This window comes from Phocoena phocoena, chromosome 1 (assembly GCF_963924675.1).
Source record: "Phocoena phocoena chromosome 1, mPhoPho1.1, whole genome shotgun sequence".
Taxonomy (NCBI): domain Eukaryota; kingdom Metazoa; phylum Chordata; class Mammalia; order Artiodactyla; family Phocoenidae; genus Phocoena; species Phocoena phocoena.
In genome coordinates this window covers 145,649,096-145,672,554 of record NC_089219.1, presented here as the reverse complement: position 1 = coordinate 145,672,554, position 23,459 = coordinate 145,649,096, and the positions used below count along the sequence as shown (strand labels likewise).

General features: G+C 36.7%; 1 protein-coding gene across 1 annotated transcript in view; it reads left to right on the top strand.

Moving 5' to 3' along the window:
• PPP2R5A (protein phosphatase 2 regulatory subunit B'alpha) overlaps window positions 1–21,515 on the top strand; it is a 94,326-nt gene extending 72,811 nt beyond the window's left edge. The window contains exons 4-13 of the mRNA XM_065891017.1: window positions 3,622–3,714; window positions 7,098–7,228; window positions 9,510–9,569; window positions 10,494–10,602; window positions 11,636–11,689; window positions 16,805–16,855; window positions 17,144–17,263; window positions 17,352–17,479; window positions 18,407–18,508; window positions 20,310–21,515. Of these exons, the coding sequence (XP_065747089.1) occupies window positions 3,622–3,714; window positions 7,098–7,228; window positions 9,510–9,569; window positions 10,494–10,602; window positions 11,636–11,689; window positions 16,805–16,855; window positions 17,144–17,263; window positions 17,352–17,479; window positions 18,407–18,508; window positions 20,310–20,442 (981 nt within the window). The 3' untranslated portion in view covers window positions 20,443–21,515. The remainder of the gene's footprint in view (window positions 1–3,621; window positions 3,715–7,097; window positions 7,229–9,509; window positions 9,570–10,493; window positions 10,603–11,635; window positions 11,690–16,804; window positions 16,856–17,143; window positions 17,264–17,351; window positions 17,480–18,406; window positions 18,509–20,309) is intronic.
• The last annotated feature ends 1,944 nt before the right edge of the window (window positions 21,516–23,459 follow it).

Here is a 23,459-nt window from a genome sequence, read left to right as displayed (position 1 = left end):
TCCTTCCTGTCTCTTGTAACATTCTTTATTTTAAAGTCTATTTTATCTGATATGAGTATTGCTACTCCAGCTTTCTTTTGATTTCCATTTGCAAGGAATATGTTTTCCCATCCCCTCACTTTCAGTCTGTATGTGTCCCTAGGTCTTGAGTGGGTCTCTTGTAGACAGCATATATATGAGTCTCATTTTTGTATCCATTCAGCAAGCCTGTGTCTTTTGGTTGGAGCATTTAATCCATTCATGTTTAAGGTAATTATCGATATGTATGTTCCTATGACCATTTTCTTAATTGTTTTGGGTTTCTTTTTGTAGGTCCTTTTCTTCTCTTGTGTTTCTCACTTAGAGAAGTTCCTGTAGCATTTGTTGTAGAGCTGGTTTGGTGGTGCTGAATTCTCTTAGCTTGTGCTTGTCGGTAAAGCTTTTGATTTCTCCATCAAATCTGAATGAGATCCTTGCCGGCTAGAGTAATCTTGGTTGTAGGTCTTCCCTTTCATCACTTTAAATATATCATGCCACTCCCTTCTGGCTTGTATAGTTTCTGCTGAGAAATCAACTGTTAACCTTATGAGAGTTCCCTTGTATGTTGTCGTTTTTCCCTTGCTGCTTTCGGTAATTTTTCTTTGTCTTTAAATTTTGCCAGTTTGATTACTATGTGTCTCAGCGTGTTTCTCCTCGGGTTTATCCTGTATGGGACTCTCTGCCCTCCCTGGACTTAAGTGGCTCTTTCCTTTCCTATGTTAGGGAAGTTTTCGACTATAATATCTTCAAATATTTTCTCAGGTCTTTTCTCTCTCTCTTCTCCTTCTGGGACCCTTGTGATGCAAATGTTGTTGCATTTAGTGTTTTCCCAGAGGTCTCTTAGGCTGTCTTCATTTCTTCTCATTCTTTTTTCTTTATTCTGTTCTGCAGCAATGAATTCCACCATTCTGCCTTCCAGGTCACTTATCCGTTCTTCTGCCTCAGTTCTTTTGCTATTGATTCCTTCTAGTGTAGTTTTCATTTCAGTTATTGTATTGTTCATCTCTGTTTGTTTGTTCTTTAATACTTCTAGGTCTTTGTTAAACATTTCTTGCATCTTCTCGATCTTTGCCTCCATTGTTTTTCCGAGGTCCTGGATCATCTTCACTATCATTATTCTGAATTCTTTTTCTGGAAGGTTGCCTATCTCCACTTCATTTAGTTGTTTTTCTGGGGTTTAATCTTGTTCCTTCATCTGCTACATAGCCCTCTGCCTTTTCATCTTGCCTATCTTTCTGTGAACGTGGTTTTTGTTCCACAGCCTGCAGGGTTGTAGTTCTTCTCGCTTCTGCTTTCTGCCCTCTGGTGGATGAGGCTATCTAAGAGGCTTGTGCAATTTCCCTGATGGGAGGTACTGGTAGTGGGTAGAATGGTAATTTTTTTTTTATTTTATTTATTTTATTCATTTATTTTTGGCCGCATTGGGTCTTCGTTGCTGCGCACAGGCTTTCTCTAGTTGCAGTCAGCAGGGGCTACTCTTCGTTGCATTGTGCACATTTCTCATTGTGGTGGCTTTTCTTGTTGCAGAGTATGGGCTCTAGGTACATGGGCTTCAGTAGTTGTGGTGCTCCAGCTCAGTAGTTGTGGCTCACAGGCTCTAAAGCAGAGACTTGGTAGTTTTGGCGCACGGGCTTAGTTGCTCCACGGCATGTGGGACCTTCCTGGACTAGGGCTCGAACCCGTGTCCCCTGTATTGGCAGGTGGATTCTTAACCACTGTGCCACCAGGAAAGCCCTCATTATATTCTTAATTCATACTTAACATTAAATATTAAATTAGATAATAATTAGACCAGATAAGCATCACTCTTTTTGCATAGTTGGGCAAAGATGAATCAAACAAAACAATATTTACTCAGATCCCAAAACTGTTGTTAGCCTTAGCATATTATTGAACTCACTGCAGTAAAAATTTGCTATTCTGTGGTGAATGATAGAGCTCAGATCTGGTAATGCTTTTTGTATGTTGTGAGGTCTGTAAATTTCGTGTAGCAATTTTCCCCGCCTCCCTTCTGTATTGTGCCCTAACTGGCTACCTAAATGTTTATTGAATTACTATTTTTACTTTGGGATCTAATCCTCCTTTTTTGTTTTTAGGGTGCCAGCTTGATATGTTGTTTAATAGCTAGTAAATTAAGGCACATTTTGGGCTAGACTCCTGCCTTTTATAGCTATTAGGTTACCATAGAAAAAAAGTTTAGTGTTTTTGCCTTTCTCCTTGAAAGGTAGATGTAGGTGTGATGTAGGTAAGTTGAACTAAACATTACTTTTAATTCTGATTTGTGGTAGCAAGTGAATATTTTGCTATTACAGTAGTCCCCCTTTATCCACGGTTTTGCTTTCTGCAGTTTGTTACCTGGGATCAACCGCAGTTCGAAACTATTAAGTGGAAAATTACAGAAATAAACAATTCATAAGCTTTAAATTGTGCGCCATTCTGAGTAGCATGTTGAAATCTGCCATCGAGATGTGAATCATATCTTTGTCCAGCATATCCAGGCCATTAGTCACTTAGGAGCTACCTCTGTTATCACATCGACTGTTATGGTATTGCAGTTCTTGCATTCAAGTAACCCTTATGTTTTACTGAGTAACAGCCCCAAAGTGCGAGAGTGCTGATGCTGGCAGTTTAGACATGCCAAAGAGAAGCTGTAAAGTGCTTCCTTTAAGCAAAAGGCGAAAGTTCTCAACTTAATAAGGAAAGGAAAAAAGCATATGCTGAGGTTGCTAAGATCTATGGTAAGAATGAATCTTCTATCTGTGAAATTCTGAGGAAGGAAAAAAAATCATGCTAGTTTTGCTGTCACACCTCAGACTGCAAAAGTTATGGCCACAGTGCTTAGTTAAGATGGAAGAGTCATTAAATTTGTGGTTAGAAGATATGAACAGAAAATAGGGTTTGGTGCCATTTGAGGTTTCAGTCATCCAGTGGGGGGGTCTTGGAACTTAGCTCCCATGGTTAAGCGGGGAATACTGTATTTTTAAGATGTTTGGCACTTTTTAGTAGAAGGCTTGTTAGGACTTCTAGTTTATTCACTGTGGTGCACAGACATTTCTTCCTGAGCCCTGTACTTATATGATTTGGTTCATTACTTCCCAGGTGTGGATTTTTTCCCACTGTAGTTTTATAGAAAGACTTGAAGTTTTTCTCTTTTTTTTAATTGGTATTGATACACTGCCCCTTATAATTCAGTTTACTCTTACCTGGAGGTTTCTGATCCTGCATTTAAGGAACTCTGGAGATTAAGCTGAGGTAGGTTAGTGGTCCACTGGAGAAGGGTTCCCAGTGAGTATGGAGTGCAAAATAGTCTTCTAAATTAAATATTTTATAGGCATTATCTTTGTTTTCTGGCTCCTGTAAGTTAATATTTTCAATGAATGATGCAACACAATAAATAAATCCCCAAATCTACTAGCTTAGGAGACCAAACTGTGCATGTATATTTAGTTTTTTAAAAACTGTTACCAACTCATGACATTTTTTAATGAGATCTGAAATATCCTTACTAAGTTGGTAAGGGAGGTATGTTTTTGGTGTGAAGTAATGACTTAAGGTAAAATTTTATAGGCACCATCTTAGCTTTTATTTCACTTTGTCTTGTAGTTGGTGTATGAATTCTTCTTAAGGTTTTTGGAGAGCCCTGATTTCCAGCCTAGCATTGCAAAGCGATACATTGATCAGAAGTTTGTACAACAGGTAAGGAATTCTTCTGTCTTAAATTTTTATATTCATCTTAGCAATGATTTATTAACTTGTGATTAAAATAGTCTTTCAAAACTTTAAGGATTTCTGTTTTAACAGCACTTAATATTCTTGCCAGGCAATGAAAATAAAAGTAAGTAGCTTTGAGAACACAAGAGTATTTTTTAATCAAGGGTAGCCTTCTAGTGAAGTCAATCAAATTATCCTATCCACTCCTAAATCCTCATAGTTGTTTTATAAAGACCAGAAAAGCAAGCCTTTCTGGAATATCTAACTTAGAAAATTTGGTATAACTAGGGGGGAAACCTTTTTTAAAATTTTTAAGTCTTTGAGCTTGAACTTGACCTATGGTTCTAAGCACCGTGACTTTGAAATGACAGAGGGTGGAAAAAATAGAAATGGAATTATTGTTAGAAGTTTGGGCTTTATGCTCCTTTCTTATCATCAAGTGTCACTTACCTTTCCTTTTTTTTCCCCCCTTCCCATCTTAGGCATTCTAGCCACCCAGTTCCTAAACCACAGATAAAATGGGATCTTTAAGAAGAAAAGGAGAAAGAGTTAAACATGTGTGATACCTTCTTTCTTTTTATAAGTTGATTATTAGTTGGTTCTTTTGGAACCTTAAATACTCAAAACTAGTTTCTCAGAATGTGTTTATTTTTATTTTCAAAATCTTTTCAACAATTTAAAGGCCTCTTTTTAACTATGTGGTCTTTGCTGGCCCTAGACAAAATTGTGAAGCGGACCAAACCCTCTGTGGGTCCATTTTCTCTTTTGAAATACTTATCTGTAAGTTGGGTCTCATTAGGAATTCTCCTCTTCTAAACTAATTAGCATTTTAAAGAAAGGTAGGAGATGGGTGGAAGGGTTGTAATGAAGTGCTGAGGCCAGGATTAAAGATCATTACAAGGACGTTTGCTGCCCTCTTCCCACCATTGTGTGTCCCCTAGCATAAAGATTATACAAGCATGAGTTCCACATATTTGGAGTTCATTTTTGGTCATTTCCTGTAATTACCAGATAAAGTATTTTGACTAGTAGCTGTGAAGTATAGCTACTTCATTGATAAATGAAGAATATTGTCAAGAATATGTCCTTCAGCCATTCAAGTAGTTCTTCATAAACTATGAAGAAATATTAGGTGTGTGTTAACAGTAAAATGTTAATTTCATTTCAATAACAAGTTAAAAGCAGTCAGATTAAATGGAGCTATGTTATTTTGGTAATTGCAAATGAATGCATATTTATTTCCTTCTATAGCTCTTGTGTGCTACAGAAGGAATACAGTGTATTAAGGAACTTAGTAATGCCATGTTAAATTGTATTTAAGATAATAGCAGGTTGAGTGGAACAATTGCCTTAGGGCTTCCTCACTCTGGAGCTTGAGGTGTTTTGGCTGCTGGATTATTCAGTGGATTTGAGGGGGAACAAGAAGAAAACTGGTAGGGTAGGACCCATTTTCTACATTCTACTCTGAGTGCCTGAATTATCTGAGAAGCCAAGGCCCAATAATTTGTTTCTAGCAGTTTATATCACTGTGATTTCACAGATCACTGCTCTGAGGTATTCTTAGTATGTTGCTTCCATAAATATTACTATGAGAATTCTCAGCTTTTGTATTTTGAAACTATTTGATTAGGTGGTAAGTTTAAGACTTACAGGAGAAAAATCTAAAGTATAAATTTGGACATTTATCATTTCAAGAGAAGAAAACAAGTGTGTAGTTCCAGGTTATGTTCAAATCATAGGATTTCAGAAGAAGGAAGCTAAGAATTATTGAGTGCTTTTTATGTGCCAGGCACTGTCATTTGCTTTTATATAAAGAGCTAGACCATATCCAAATTCACAGAGCTAGAAAATGGCACAATCAGGATTTGATTATATATAAATAGATTGTTTTATTTAGATTGTAGTATTTCAAAATAACTTAAATAGATTTGACACTTAGCTAACAACTGTTCTCTACTATTTTACGTTGACCCTGAGGATCAACTTGTATTACATTATGTTTGTTCTTGAATTAGACATAGGAACCTTAACAATGAAGGGTTCCTTTTATTAATTTCAAAGCATATCTTCCAAGTAAACCCAACATCAGAACTTGGATTTGAGTGTCTTAAGTGAATAGTTTAGCTATTTTAATTAGAATAATTTAAAGTGACTTAATTAGGTATATTAACATAAATTCTCATACTCTATGGATATTTTTTGCTGGAGCCGCATGCAGTACTTAATAATCTAGCAAACAACAAATGCAAACTATAAGCCAGACACTTTAGGGTTATATAAATGTGACTAAAGTCATCACTACTCTCAAAGAATACCCACTCTTGTAGAAGAGATACACATGTAAACAATTACATATAATTCAAGACAGAATGGAAAAAGAACTTGAGGTTCAGAGCATGCCATCATGACTGTAATTATCAATCCCAAAGTACAGAACATAAAATTCCTTGACAACTTCATAGGTAATTGTATTCTATAAAGAGAGGTTTTGTATATTTTTTCCTAAGAAAATCCAGTGTTTCATTTAAAATACAGTAATACTTTTTTTTGACTGAAGAATTTCAGTTTCTTTACCGTTTTAAAATGGAAATTTGAGCTTGTGATTTTAAATTTTTCAAAGATCTCTTTGTCCTGCCTTTGCTGAAGAGTTGTGTAGAGGTGTAGTAAAATGCTGATTTGGCCAATTTGAACTGGTTTAAAATTTTTCAGCCATTTGCTAAGCTGACTTTAAATAAAAATCTGTAGTCTCATCTTTTATTTCAGTGTTATTTCATGAATGATTTTCACTCTGTTAGCATATATCTACCAATATTTTACCTATTAACTAAATATTAATCTTTGAACTGTTGGCATGGTGACTTGAATGTTTTTAGTGTAAGATCACACAAAAAAAAGAAGCCTTAGTTTGTATAAATTTGCCTAGTAAACTAGAAATATGCATTTGTGCATGTGTATTTTTTAAACTTCATTTATTTAACAATTTGCGGTCTACAAGCTTAAGATTCTCTATGTAGTTTTGACATACTATCAAAAAACATTTCATTTCAACACTTTAAAATTATGAGCCGTGTTTAGTAGTCAGGAATAGGTCAGCATTTTAAAATGAGTGGCAAGGCCAAAAAACAATATTCCACTTCTTGAAGTGTTTATGTTATTTATTACGTGTCATTTTTCAAAATGAAATTTAAAAAATACTCCATAAGCTTTTCTTTATTTCATTATTTAGCAAGAATAAAGTCAATCTGATGAGGCAGAATCTTTTTAAAACTTTTAAAGCTTTTGTGGATTATCTTAAAATCAAGTTTAGAATAGAGTGAAGTTTTAGCCCGATTATTTTTAAAAAGTAATTTCTCAGATTTTTTTTAAAGCTCCTGGAGCTTTTTGATAGTGAAGATCCCAGAGAACGCGACTTCCTGAAGACGGTTCTGCATCGAATTTATGGGAAATTTCTTGGATTAAGAGCATTCATCAGAAAACAAATTAACAACATTTTCCTCAGGTAAATTGGTTGTATATTCATACACAGCACTTTTTTTTCCCTTCCATATTTTCTTTTTATTCCAGTTCTTTTAGGTTAATTTTTAAAAATAAATTTATTTTATTTATTTATTTTTTGGCTGCGTTGGGTCTTCATTGCTGCATGCAGGCTTTTCTAGTTGCGGCGAGCGGGGGCTACTCTTTCGTTGCGGTGCACGGGCTTCTCATTGCGGTGGCTCTCCTGGTTGCAGAGCATGGGCTCTAGGTGCAGGGCTTCAGTAGTTGTGGTGCGCGGGCTCAGTAGCTGTGGCTCGCAGGCACTGGAGCGCAGGCTCAGTAGTTGAGGCACACAGGCTTAGTTGCTCCGCGGCATGTGGGATCTTCCTGGATCAGGGCTCAAACCTGTGTCCCCTGCACTGGCAGGCAGATTCTTAACCACTGCACCACCAGGGAAGCCCCTTTAGGTTAATTTTTTTTTTTTAAACATCTTTATTGGGGTATAATTGCTTTACAATGGTGTGTTAGTTTCTGCCCTACAACAAAGTGAATCAGCCACACACACACACACATGTTCCCATATCTCCTCTCTCCCGTGTCCCCCTCCCTCCCACCCTCCCCCTCCCACCCCTCCAGGCGGTCACAAAGCACCGAGCCGATATCCCTGTGCCATGCGGCTGCCTCCCACCAGCTATCTACCTTATGTTTGTTAGTGTATACATGTCCATGCCCCTCTCCCACCCTGTCACAGCTCACCCCTCCCCCTCCCCATATCCTCAAGTCTGCTCTCCAGTAGGTCTGTGTCTTTATTCCTGTCTTACCCCTAGGTTCTTCATGACATTTTTTTTTTCTTAAATTCCATATATATGTGTTAGCATACGGTATTTGTCTTTCTCTTTCTGACTTACTTCACTCTGTATGACAGACTCTAGGTCTATCCACCTCATTACAAATAGCTCAATTTCGTTTCTTTTTATGGCTGAGTAATATTCCATTGTATATATGTGCCACATCTTCTTTATCCATTCATCCGATGATGGGCACTTAGGTTGTTTCCATCTCCGGGCTATTGTAAATAGAGCTGCAGTGAACATTTTGGTACATGACTCTTTTTGAATTTTGGTTTTCTCAGGGTATATGCCCAGTAGTGGGATTGCTGGGTCATATGGTAGTTCTATTTGTAGTTTTTTAAGGAACCTCCATACTGTTCTACATAATGGCTGAACCAATTCACATTCCCACCAGCAGTGCAATAGGTTAATTTTTTAAAGTCTGAAACTTAGAAACTTAACTGATAGTATTTGAGTCATTTTTAGCCTGTTTTATGGATATCATTTGATTGCATCTAACTTTTTCTTGTAACTTCTCATCTAAGTGGATAGTAGTAATGAAGACAGTTTTTAATAGATAATACCAGTGTTACTGATGTTTAAAATTTATTGAGAGGAGAGTTTGTCTTGTTATCTATTTGAGCACTTGTTTTAAAAATTTTGTATAAATACTACTTAAATCAGTAGCTCTTGGCAGTATTTTCATTGGATTTTCTGACAAAGCTATTTAAATTTATCTTTTGACTACTTTATCAATGAAATCTATTGAGTAGTTGCTTCAGTTTAGGAGATTTTGCTTTAATACCCAAATTTCAGGTTTGGTTTGTTTTTGAGTTGACAATGTGGCAAAATTAGGCTAGCATTTTCACACTGTTAACAGTCAGAGATGAGAAATATTGCCTCCTCTAGAGAGATCATCTTTGTCCAGCTCTCTGTCGTTCTCTCTGGGGCCCTGCCCGTCATTTATGGTATCTTCCCTGCCTATCCTGTCATCATTTGAGTCTATGACTCCCTACTTTAAAGGCGACCCTAATCTTAGAAAGCTAGTCAGCCTGTGTAGTTTAGGCTTAGAGAAATTCTGAGTAAAAGTGGCTTTATTACATGAGTCCTTTTCTCTTAGAGTTACCTATGTATGAGTAGAGGTTTCCTATTTTAAAAAGTATTTCTTTGAGAAGACCTATCTTTCTTATAAATTTTAAAGTAAAATAAAATATTCCAGATGAAATTATATTGTTATCTTTATAGCAAATTTTAGCAAAAGTATATGTGGTTTAATAGGAAATAGACCTTTTATAAGATTGCTAAGAAGTAACTGATATGGGGGCAAAATAGCTTACAAAGAATTCATTCCTAAAGTGTGCTTGAACATTTCTTATATTTGCCCCTTAGATTTCTTTGTACCTTCCTACATCTTTCTCTCAGTTTAATTTTATGATGTTTGATTTTTCTTTATATCTATCTTTATTTTAAATTTAGGTTTATATATGAAACAGAGCATTTCAATGGTGTTGCTGAACTCCTTGAAATATTAGGAAGGTAGGTCAGTTTTTTGTTCTTTTTAAGAATTAAGTAACTTTGAATGCTTTATGTATTAAAGTAGCTGGGATTGGAGAAATTATTTCATATTTTAGAGTTTGAATATATAGTATATGGCATAGTTTCTCAACTGAATTCTTATTATAGCTTTTTAGGGGGTCAGCATATTAAAATAGTGCCATGCAAGACATCTGTTTCAGAACAGACTTGTGCTTTTGAAGCTGTGGCATATTTTATGCCTGATCTTGCCAGACTGCCTCAGAAACCTATAGGGTCTGATTGGGAAGAGATGAAATAAGTTATAGTGAATCTTTGGTGAAGTTACAGGAGTTCTTGTTCAGATGTTGATAGATCATTCCTGTACATCTGTTCTTTTTAGAAGAATCTACAGCCTTTGATTTTAGTTTATATGAACATTTTTGCCTTCCTTATTCACCACATAGCAGTATTAACATGAGAGAAGTTTAGACCCTCTATTTATGTTTAGAGAATGGTTTTTGTCTCCTCTGTTAATACTTAGAGAATGATTATGGAGAGAACTACTTCTTAATTTCAGATCTTTCAATAAAGTAAGAGAAACTACCCATTTATTTTAGAATATATTGAAAATTCTAACAATATTGTGATATTGACTCTCCGGTGCTTTAGAGAAGAAAAATAAAGGCATGAATAAGTGATAGGCTTTATAGAAAACAAAAAGTTTCTTACTGGGACATTAAATTGGCAGTCCTCGTTTTCTTTTGGGATCACTGAATGACTTAAAGGAGCAGACTTCATAGTGATAGTCTAACGTAGTTTGCAGATGAGTAAGTCATTCAACACCAGGACTGAAGCAGAGCAGTTCCTAGGTACTTGGGGATGTAATAACTTTTAGAAATAAAGTAGTAACTACGTAACCCTTCCCCTGCCTTTTTTTCCCTCCAGTATTATCAATGGCTTTGCATTGCCACTGAAAGCAGAACATAAACAATTTCTAATGAAGGTTCTTATTCCTATGCATACTGCAAAAGGATTAGCTTTGTTTCATGCTCAGGTAAGTTGCAGGAGATTTCAGGTGAAATGAATGTTGTTTCAAAGACTGATATAAAGGCAGAGAAACTGAGAAGTATTGAGGTGGCAATTTTAAGTATATTTAAGCAATTTGTGTTTGTAAGTTGCCCAAAGCAAATTTTTACTATATCATAATTTTTAAAGCATTATGATATTTAGTGTTCTTAAATAAGCTGAATGAACTGTAAGTATAGATATAGGAAAGATCAAGTTCTGTTCTGGTCCAGGCCCTGACCTAACTCACTGTGTGACTTTGATAAATCCCACATATCTGCAGAATATTCCATCTAGCCTCAATGACCTAGTTAGAGAATGGTTTTAGTTTCCTCTATTAATACTCAAAGAATAATATCATATCGGCATAGGCGTACATGTTAGAAACATGCTGAAAAACTAAAATGTTAGCTCTAGTCTTATTTCAGTCAACTTTATTTATCTGTGTAAGTATCTATTAATTTAGTGTGCTATAGTTACACTTCTGATTTGTAAGACAAAGGCAGTGCTTTTAATTCCCCAAAGAACTGGTCTGCCACCTAAATGATATCGAAAGATTGATATGTCCAACTACATTTTCTTTAATATTTCAGTTAACTTAATATTCAGAAGTTACTACTGAAAAAAGGACATCTTTTTTTTTTTTCTTTTTTTTTGCGGTACGCGGGCCTCTCAGTGCTGTGGCCTCTCCCGTTGCGGAGCACAGGCTCCGGACGCGCAGGCTCAGAGGCCATGGCTCACGGGCCCAGCCGCTCCGCAGCATGTGGGATCTTCCCAGACCGGGGCACGAACCCGCGTCCCCTGCATCGGCAGGCGGACTCTCAACTACTGCGCCACCAGGGAAGCCCAAGGACATCTTTTTTGAAGTAGAAGTTCCTTGCACAATTATGAGTATATTCATTTTTATATATTGCAATAAAGTTTGTCAAAATGAGGTAGTTTTGTTAGCTAAATATAAAAATCCTGCATTACTAAATGTTATTTCATTCAGTAATATTTATAAACTGTCCCTTGTATTTTAGCTAGCCTACTGTGTTGTACAGTTCCTGGAGAAAGATACAACACTAACAGAACCTGTAAGTGTTTTACTTATTTTTATGTTTTTGGTCTACATTGTAGCATTTTATTTTAGCTTTCTTTATTCCCTTATAGAGTACCAAACAGTAGTAGTAATATATTTTAAACTAAAATCATTTAGAAGAAGGAAAGTGAGGTTAATCTGTATTCAGAGAACAAGATTGGGATGGGGAGCTCTCATGAGTTATAATATATGTCTTGAGTAACTTAAATGTAGATTAAAAGTTAATATATAGTAGTTAAGATATGTGAGGACAGGATCAAATGACTACAGTGAAATTTTATATACATGGTACCTTCAGTGATAGTCTTTTTAATCTTCATTCACCTTTTGAAATTAAAACATACTGTAAGGGTCCCAAAACTATTCCCTTGAGTTTTGTGTTTTCTTTAGAAATAGGATTTCCCCTCTTATTAACGGTAAACCACATAATAGGGATTGAAAACATTTCCTTGCCTTTGGTGATTAGGATGTAATCTAGGAATTAAAGATTGTTTACCTTATGATTCAACATAGCAATTCAGTCTTTGAATTCTGCTGCTTACTAATTGTCTATAATACAAAGATTCAGGAATAAAAATGTTATCATGAAAATTGAAGATTTAAGAAAAACAAAAGATAAGTTCAGGGAAAAACAGAAAAGGATAAAAACATAGAAAACAACATTTTAGCCTTGGTGAAGTAAGTATTTTGAGAGAGTGTTTTCTAGGTATCCTAAATAAGAGAGTGTTTTCTAGGTATCCTAAATATTTAAACTAACAGTTCTTAAAGAATAGCAAGGGGTTTGAAGGATTTAAATTATATGATTTTCTTTATATTAGAGTTTTCTGAGGCTAGGGGCACTTGAAAAAAATTATGTACTTAGTGTTCTCCCTTTGACTTGAGCTTTGTCTGTGTAAAGGAACGAAAGATATTTTTCCACTCCCTGATGTTTAAGAGTTTTAGACTTTTTAGGCTTGCAGTTCTTTCTGGAAACAGCTAAAAACAGTTTTTAAAGACAAATAGGAGAATTAGAAGCCCAGTATTTACATGAAATCACATAAACCTCTAAAGTGAAGTAAAACTTAATGCAAATCCATGATAACTCTCATTAGAATTGAGACAAAGAAAACCCATAACATGGTTCATGCTTGGTGAATAATAAACAGATATAAATATAATTAAGTTAATATGGAGTGGATCGGGGAGACAGCTGATTTCTTTTCATAGAGTAAAAGGTTAGGGAGAGAGATGAGGGCCGGACATTTGGCTTACATGAGTTGGGTTAATAGAAATAGGAGCACCATGAGGAGGTAAAATGTTCAAGTTGACAAAGGAAAATATTTTTCAATTCATAAAGATCTGTAGATACAGAGATCTTGTAATTTCTACTATAGGCCATTCTAGCACCAAAATTAAGGCCATAGTACTTGGGTTTGAGCCCTAATACTCATTTTCTAGGAGCCTGGCATTCATATCAAAGCTTCCTACAAATTGTAAATAAGTCAGAGCTTTAGGTAGTTTATTACATTCTTTATGTCCCTAGATCTTCTATTGAAATTATTTTATTTTCCAAAATGGAAATGACTTTATTGTTACTTCCACTTATGAAAGTAGTGTGTTAATTTGGTTCACACAAGACAAAATCATAAAGCATAATGTGGAGGAAGTTCCTTAAAATCGGATCCCCTAAAGATAACCATATAAATTGGTGAATATATTTCTATAAATTTTTTTCTGTACATATATTTATGTATAAACAATGGGACAGTGCTGACTAGGTGTTTTCACTTGTCAATATAATGTGGATATCTTTCCGTATTAATCTGCTTCATTTTTTCACTGGTCACATCAAATTCCATTATATAGATTATCATAACATATTTAATCAATCCCCAATTCATGGACACTTGAGTTATTGGAGTTTTCATTGTTAGAAGCATGTTGCTGGGTGTGGGGATGTTTTAGGGTATTGGAATTATTCTGTGTCCTGTCTGTAACGTTGGTTACCAAAAAAAAAAAAATCTATGTGTGTATAAAAAACCCTGAGAACTGTACACCAAAAAAAGAAAAAATTTTACTGTATGTAAAATTTTTTTAAATTACTAAGGGGGGAAAGTGGTGGGGGTGGTGGGGGATGACTTGGGAGATTGGGATTGACATGTATACACTAATATGTATAAAATGGATAACTAATAAGAACCTGCTGTATAAAAATAAAATAAAATTAAAAATTCAAAAAAATATAAAACCAAATTACTGAAATTAAAACCATATTGCTGGGTCAAAGAGTACAGTGTGGGAAGGTACCTATTTTCCCTTATCAGCCAGTGCTGAATATTGTTTTAAATTTTTGCTAGTCTAATAGGTATGAAATATTTTAATTGGCTTTTAAAAATTATTACAGCCATCCTTTTATATGGTTATTAGTCATTTATATTTCTGTGTCCTTTGCCTACTTTTAAGCCTTTGCCTATTATATTTTGCAAATTTTTTTACCCATTTGGAGTTTTCCTTTTAACTTTGAATATACTGTTTTTAATATTTGTCTTTTTAAAGAACTAAAAATTTTTTATGTAGTGGAATCTATTCATCATTATGGCTTCTGGCCTTGATGTCATGCTAAGTAAAATCCTTCTACCCTTTGAGATTATAAAAATACTCTCTAGTATCATATTCTAGTTATTTTATGGATTTAGTTTTTACGTGTAAAAACTTTATTCCATCTATAATAGTTTCCTAGGGCTGCCATGACGAATTACCACAACCTTGGTGGCTTAAAATAACAGAAATTTATTCTCTCACAGTTCTGAAGGCCAGAAGTCCAAAATCAAGGTGTCGGCAGGGCTGCACTCCCTCCAGATGCTCTAGGGGAGATTCCGTTCCTTGCCTCTTCCAGTTTCTGGTGTCTCCAGGTGTTCTTGGCTTGTGGCTGCATCGCTCCAATATCACATTGCTGCCTCTTCTTCGGTCTCTCCTCTGTGTTATCTCTTACAAGGATACTTGTCATTGGATTTAGGGCCCACCCAGATAACCCAGGATGCTTTCATCTTGAGATCCTTAATTATATCTGTACAGACCCATTTTCCAAATAAGTCACATTCATAGATTTCAGAGATTAGGACATGAACATATCTGTTTGGGGGCCACCATTCAACCCACTCCATCATTTGAAATTGAAATTTTTGTGTGACACGGGTAAGGAATTGTTTTCGTTTTCTATTGCTGCATAACAAATTATCACAAAATTTCGTGGCTTAAAACAACAAACATTTATTATTGCATAGTTTCTGTGAATCAGGAATCCAGGCATGACTTAGCTGTGTCCTCTGCCTCAGGTTTTCTCACAAGGCTGCAGTCAAGGTGTTGGCCAGGTATAGGGTTGCATATAAAGTCTCAGATGAGGAAGGATCTGCTTCTGAGTTCACGTGACTGTTGTTAGCATTTGGTTCTCAGATGCTGTTGCCCAGCAGCCACCCTCAATTCCTTGGTACTTGGGCCTTTCCAACATAGCAGCTTGCTTTATCAAAGCTTGCAAGACAAGAAGGCCCTAGAGAGTCTGCTCATAAAACGGAAGTCACAATCTTTTGTAAATTTCTCATGTAAGTGACATTCTGTCCCTTTTGCCACATTCTGTTGGTTAGAGGCAAGTCAGCAGGCCAGTCCACACTTCGGGGAAGGGCTCAGCTACACCAGAGTGTGAATTCAGGAAGGAAGGATCATAGATCATTTCAGGAGTCTGCCTACCAAAGGAGCTACATTTTTTTTCTAACTGGTGAGCCACCAGTTCAAGTACCACCAATTAATTGACTAATTCAGCTGTTTCCCAGGAACTGAAATGCCACCTTTGTCATATATTAAAACCTCATATATACTTGGAGTCTGTCTAGATATTCCTCTGTGTCGTTTATCTTCTCTGTCAGTTTCCATGCTACCTTATTGTTCTAATTATTTTTCTCTGATTATTGTAACTGATACTTTGTTTTAAAAGCTATTGATTTTTACGTACTTATCTTTTATCTGACCACATATTGAATTTTCCTACTCATTCTAGTAATTTTTCATCTTTTAATATTTAAGCGGTATATAATTATCATACACTTAGACAAATAAGTATAATTCTGATATCCCTTTTCAACATTATTCATCAGATTCTTATCTTACTGGATTGGCTCCAGAACAGTGTTCTTCCCCAGTTTTAATTTGGATGAGTGTTCATTACTAGACAAGACCAATAACTAAATTTACTTAAAAGGCTGTCAGAGATTTATTTCCACAAAAGCACCAGGCCCAAATGGTTTTACTGCCAATTTCCAAGAGACCATTATATAGTTGATTGCTGATGGTTTCTGATAAATTCTTAGTTCTATCTTACTAAATTGTTATCAGAATATATAATCAATCAAAAAATCAAATAACTGTTCAAAATCTTTTGAGATGATCATACAGTTTTTTTTCCCCCCTTTTAACCTATAACTATAATGAGTTGAACCATCCTGGAATTTCTGGAATAAGTTATTGGGTAGGTAGCAGCATTCTGTTAATATACTGTTACATTCGGTTTAATACAGATTTTTGCAACTATGTTTACTTAAATTCACAATCGCTTGTTTTGTTGTATTTGGGTTATCAAGACTGTGCCAGCCATGAAATAAATTGGGAAGCTTTCTGGCTTTTTTGGGTGCTTCATAATGGTTTAAATAACAGGAATTATCTGTTCCTTAATTTCTCCTTAAAATAACCTCCCTTCCTCACCCCACCAAGTCATTATCTCATACTTTATTTTCTTAGTAGAAAGTAGCACTTACTACTATTAAAATTATTTTATTTATAAGTTTAATTGCTAACTTATGTTGGTCTTCCTGCTTCATGAAAATCAGGGACCTCCTTCTGTCTTATTCATCAGTGTGTCCCTGGCACCTAGAACAGTATCTGGTACAAAGGCGCTCAATAAGTATCTGTTGAATTGGTAGAAGTCTAAAGCTGAGCAGAGTAAGGGGCTATACGTAGTTATTGAATGCTGTTGTTCTCCTTCAGAATGAATATTGATATTATCACAATTATTTAAAATTTCCTGAGATTAACCAGCTTCTTTGCTTAATTCATGCTAAATAAACTTTTCCCTTTTTTGCAGGTGATCAGAGGATTGTTGAAATTTTGGCCAAAAACATGCAGTCAGAAAGAGGTGCATTTCATTCAACAAAAACAGTGCATTTTATTAGAACTTCTCAATCTCAGGGCTATAAACCATGCTTCTTTGGGCTGGGTGTATCATCACTGCTACCAAGCGGGAGATGTTCTGTGGGGATTAGAGAGACTTGGTAGAATATCTGTACATCATAGTAAACTGCGTATACTCCCAAGAGTTTTTTCATCCACTGTTTAATTTGTAGGTTAACCTTCTCATTTGTGTTTTCTATATTAACATCATGTAATTTGTCATGTTTCTTAAAAGAAAATTTTTTTAACCTAGGTGATGTTTTTAGGAGAAATTGAAGAAATCTTAGATGTCATTGAACCAACACAATTCAAAAAAATTGAAGAGCCCCTTTTTAAGCAGATATCCAAGTGTGTATCCAGTTCTCATTTTCAGGTATGATGTTTTCAGTGAAGCCGTTTTTACTTTATACTATTACTTCTTTTCTCTTTTAGTTTTGACATTTCTAAATGTCTTTTTTTAGGTTGCAGAAAGGGCGCTGTACTTCTGGAACAATGAATATATTCTTAGTTTGATTGAGGAGAATATTGATAAAATTCTGCCAATTATGTTTGGCAGTTTGTACAAAATCTCCAAAGAACACTGGAATCCGTAAGTGTCTTTTATGTTGATTGTGTTATTTTTGTGTTTTTGTTTTTTTGACCTCTTTGTCATTTGATCTCATAACTCATACTTATGAAACCTGTACAGATTTGGAATTGATCCCAAGGTTAACGTCACATAGTTTTATTCTATTCTGCACTGAGTTTTATGAAGTTGTATGTGTGTATGTTCTGGGTTTTTTTGTTGTTTGTTTTTTGTTGTTGTTTTTTTTTTTGAGCAGAGAAAGGTTTATTGCAGGGCCAAGCAAGGAGAATGGGTGGCTCTTGCTCAGAAACCCTGAACTCCTGTATGTTCTTAATTTCAACTTAGAATTGCAAATCTAGGGACTGTCTGGTGTGACATTCTGTACCAGTGTGTGGTTAAACCCTGCTGGGGAGACCAACCCAGCATCTGCAGAGGATGCACAGGCGACTGTGTGCTGCCAGTATCCAGTCTCACCCCCATAGCTGGCCTAGCCCAGGGGGAAGCTTCAGTGCTCAAGGTCGCATCAGTGATGTTTAGATTGTATACATTCTAAACTCTGTAACACCCTTATCCTGTGTTTTACTTTTCTTCTTACAAGTTACGGTAATTGGATCTTTTTCAAATTTCTTTTAATGCTGTTACTCGGGGTTTGTGATAGTAGACTCTAGAGCAGACAGGAAGCTGACCATAACATTTTTAGGGTTTAATCTAAGCATGATACAGTGGGAAGGACTGTATCATGGAAGGAGTTTTGGAATCAGACCGACCATCTCTACTACCACTGGCTGTGTGACCTTGAGCAAATTACTAAACTTCTTGAACTTCAGTTTGTCAGCTCTAAGATGGATTGACTGAGTCAGCTAGCATCTAACCCATTTCAGAGGGGATAGTGTTACATTTCCCATCTGTTAGTAGCATCAGTAACCCAGCACTGGCTTGTTTTCATTTTAGGACCATTGTAGCACTGGTGTACAATGTGCTGAAAACCCTCATGGAGATGAACGGCAAGCTTTTCGATGATCTTACTAGTTCATACAAAGCTGAAAGACAAAGGTATTTGACATTTTTATTTATAGACTGATCTGTACATTTTAGATTAGTTGAATGTGATTCAGTCCAATAAGGTATTCTAAGTTAAAATCATGTTTAAGAAGCCAATTGCTGCAGTAGGATGAATTGAGAGATTGGGATTAACATATATACACTAACATGTATAAAACAGATAATTAATAAGAACCTGCTGTATAAAATAAATAAAATTCAAAAAAGAAAAAAGCCAATTACATTTAGCATTTCAATTTGAATGTCTCTAATAAGTACTTTAAAGTCATTTCCAGGTAAACTCCTAATGGTTAGATTATGATTTTAATGTGGATCATAAATTCTCTTTATCTCATTCTGAGCCTTAGACTTTATCAGTATGATAACATCTGCATTGTGAAATAGAGTTTATGCTGGATTTTAAATACTATTTTACATAATTATTTTCACAGTTAGGAGAACTGCTTTTGTCCACATGGGCTTCCATAGTGAGCTTATTCTTCGTCTGTTCCCTGCACAATAACTTGATAGTTCTTAAGCTTCACATTTTAACAAAGTGGTATTTTAAAGTCAGTACAGTTCCCTTTTGGGAAGGGGAAGCTCACATAAGGATATTTCTGTGGCTGATACTATTACTTGGTTCCTTGCAGTATGTACTTCAGTGGATAAATGGTCGCACACACTAGCATTTAGGAACTTGGCTTAGTGATTACCTCTTTTTGAAAATTTCATAAATTACTACAAAATAATCTAAAAATCACTTCCTCCTCATATATTTATTTCAGTTTCAATAACTGCTGTACCTGAGCCCATTTATTTCTAGTAAGTGTATTAACTATTCTGTTTGGGAAAGCTGATCTATTTTGACTGTAAGTTCCTAGTCCTGGTTTTCTGGTGGCAAGTAGAGAAAGGATCTCTCTTCTTCAAGGCCATCCTAGTCCATCAATAACTAACTCAATGCATTATTTCTTTTAAATAGCACCTTTCAGGCAGGAATAGAAATTGGGTACATAGTTTGAGTCCCAGGAAGCAATGTGAAGAAGGAAAAATGACTAGGATCATATGAAACTTATATTTGAAAAATGCATATTTCACATAACCAAGAGCGATCATTATATCTTACTGGCTGCGTAAATCAGCACTTTTGTCCCCTTAAAACATATGTAGCTGCAGAACGGTAAGCCCATGGTTTTTTCACATGTTCATATAGCCCTTCAGAATAGTTTAGTCCAAGGTATTCAGAAATGTTCTCTTTAGAACTGAAATTAAGTAGTTGAAGCAGCATATTTTGAGTTTTGCTTTTTTAGAGAGGTTATTCAAACTTTAAAGTCTCCTTCTGACATGCAGGAGACAAGACATAGTAAGACACAGACTGGTTGGCAGCTAGCGACGTGGAGCCAAAAGGATATGGCTTCCACCTGGAAACGGCTCCAGGCTGACTGACTCGTGGCCAGCCCTTCAGTCTGTCGGCAAGACCCCACTGCAAGGGGTTTACTGCAAGGGGTGACTAAGTACTTTGCCAACCATAAAGCACAGATGATGCCACAGTCGTGGTGGTGGTGGTGATAAAATGCAGGGAGGGAAGGCGAACGATAGCTTTCAGTCGGTACAGGAGCCACACGGACATGGTATTACACTCAGGAGATGAAGATGAGTGACGCGGTGCTCTAGGTAATATAAAGTCTCAAATGCTTTAGTAGAGGGATTTAAGTGAAATGTGAGTGGACAGCCTGTTCTCCAGCCAACTGCCAAACAGCATGTTTCTTCAAGCTCTGAAATAAAAGTTTCTAACTGCAAAAGTCTTGATTTACAGGGAGAAAAAGAAGGAATTGGAACGTGAAGAATTATGGAAAAAATTGGAGGAGCTAAAGCTGAAGAAAGCTCTAGAAAAGCAGAACAGTGCTTACAACATGCACAGTATTCTCAGCAATACAACTGATGAATAAAAAAGCCTTCACCTCCGTTGGATAGGTGGTTTTGTACACTTTTCTGAAATATGTAAAAATTATGAAACCTCATCAGTATAATTAAAAGGCCAATTTTTTTTCTGGCAACTGTAAATGGAAAAAAATATATGGACTGAACATAGCTCTGTGCTATATCATGGCCATAGTACATTGTAACCTTTGTCTAATCATTGATTTGTGTCCCTCTTCTGAAGTTTCACAGAAATGAATGAGCTTTATCATCTGTGATATGAGTGAAATCATTACGGGAGTGGTGAGAATCATGACTTGAATTCTGCCTGGGTTGTGTTGCACATAGATACGGTAGAGTATGCTCTGTGTATTTTTCCCTTTGATAACGTGCTTTCACATTGCTGCAGACCTTAGTTACATCCCAGGACAAAGACTTTCCTAAAGTAAAACTAAGGTGTAATTCTTATCCTTCCCTTCATCTCTCCCAGAAATATGACGGAGGGAATTACTTGCCCTAAGCCTTCCTTCACAGAGGTATCACTGTACTCTGGAATTTGAGCAAAACCTTAAATTTCCAGGCTTTCTAAAGCACAAATAATTATAAATAAAAGCTGGGAACGTAAACCAAATTCTTCAGATCGATCCTTATGGACATCCCCCTTCATCTGCAGCTCCCCAGAGCGCTGAGCACAGATTAGTGGGGACAGCGCCGTGAACACAGCCTGCCTCTCAGTTCATTCCTCCTCTTCCTCCCAAAGGCTGAAGGCAGGGCCTTTCCAGTCCTCACAACCTGCCCTTCTCCAGTACCTCCTGATGCAGGGATGGAGGCTTTGAGTCCCACGGTGTGGTGATGCAGAGCGCTCATTGTCACTGCCTGGCTTTGTGTAAAGGAAATGCAGTAGGCTTCCTCTGTAGGGTTCTGAAAAAGCTGACTATAGAGAAGTCGTTTATGTTTCTACTTGGTCGAGTATTTTCTCACATTTTGTTATCAGAGTACCATTCCAATCTCTTAACTTGCAGTTGTGTGGAAAACTGTTTTGTAATGAAAGATCTTTATTGGGGGATTGAGCAGCATTTAATAAATCCATGTTTGTATTTTGCCTTACGTCGACTTTGCTTTTTTTCAGCACTAAGGTTAGGCGCTCGGAAGAAGCCTGCCCCCCCTTCATTCATACATATATACATACGTACGTACGTACATACATGCGTGTATATAGAGAAAATTTTAAGGCAAATTGCAGGTTGTACACCAGTTAAAGAATAGGAAGACTGTGTGCCAGAGTCGAGTGTTCTAGCCATTTACCGAAGTATATCTGTTGTATAGAATTTTCACATAAAATTCTAAGTTCTAGGATATCCTTCCATCTTCCTTCATGTCCCTTTATGTTTGGAGGATGGGTTTAACTTACCTTAAATGCGTGTACGTATGTACATAGTTTTAACTGAAATAGACCCATGGGCTTTCCCTGGTGGTCCAGTGGTTAGGACTCCATGCTTTCACTGCCAAGGGCCCGGGTTCGATCCCTGGTCAGGGAACTAAGATCCACATGCCGTGCGCTGCGGCCAAAATAAAATAATAAAATGAAATAGACCTAGGAGGATAAATCTCAAAATCTATAATAAGTAATAATAGCACTGTTTTTTATGGGGGCAGGGAGATTGTTACAAAGTTTTCAACTACTGGTGTCTGCTTCTACTCTTTCACATCCATGAAAAACAACTCTAGCACACTATTCCTAGGTCACTGTGAAAGCACCTCGTTCTGCTCGCCGTGAGACCAGGAGAAACTCCTCTTCCTTTCGGGACGTGGCTCCTCTCTTACGATGCTCTCAAATGGCCGCCACCTCAGCCGTCTGGGCCCAGTGCTCTTGCCAGATGCTGTACACTCACCTAAGGCCGGCCGGGATTACTGACAACTCGGGGCAGCACACGGAGGAGGAAAGGGTGACCCTGCTACAGAACACAGCAAAAGGCAGGCCCCAGCCTCCCCAGAAGAGACAGTTGGGTCTAAATGTCTATTTTGTGGATGGTCTAGGCATACATTTCTTTCACTGAAGAGCAGCCAGAGTAGATACTGGCAGGCTGCAGCTAATAGCTGTTGTGGAAGAGAGAGCTAGAAATGCCCACTTCCTAATTAATTAGCTACTTACTCGAAAGCACGTTCAAGAGGTCTCTCAACTTTCTACAGTATAGGAAGTACAGTTTTAATATGTTCATTGGAGCAAATTTTGTTAGCTATTTAATATTAAAGTGGTGTGTCATCTTTAGAGAGAATTTAAAAATACACATACCTGTTTTTCAGTGCTGTTAACGTAAGCTTTAATGCCTGGCTTTGTATTTGCCTTACAATAAGATTTTATAGAGACAGGACCTAGGCTAAAGCTTGTGCCTGCTTCTGTGCCATAGAAAAATAGCAGGGAATATTTCCTTACACAAGTTCACTTTTAATAATTCAACCAAAAACCACAGTTTCTTGCTGCTAACTAGATATGAGATTAAAATTGCCCCACTCATACACTTGAGTTGTTCTCTTTGAATTATCTAAAACCGGGTTACAAAATTGAAGAAATGCTACCAAGTCCTCTTTGGAGGCAAAGGGCATGTAAATAATTTAAAACTCTGGAAATAATCTTCATAACCTTAAATCAGCCAATGGCTACCATGTGAAAAATACCCAGAGGTTACTCATCTCTGTCACAGGTTGAGCTGAAAGCTCTGAGGGTCATACTGAGGGCCCCTTTCTCAGATGGGTGGGGGGTTTGTAGGACAGGAAGAGCTAACACAGCTTACTCATGGGGCTTTATTGTCACTTCCTGACCACCTGCCATCTGTCGCCTGCCCACCTTGCCCTTCCCTGGACGTGGTCATGATGTACCTCGGGAGTCCAGACCCGTCCATCTTGGAAGTCCAGGCTCACACTCCCTTTTATTTGGAGGTCACGGAATGAAAGCGTACTGGTGCCTATTGATTTAGCAGATATGCATACTGGCACACTGATTCCTTTTGTATTAACCTAACTTTTATTCACCTATTAATGAAATCAT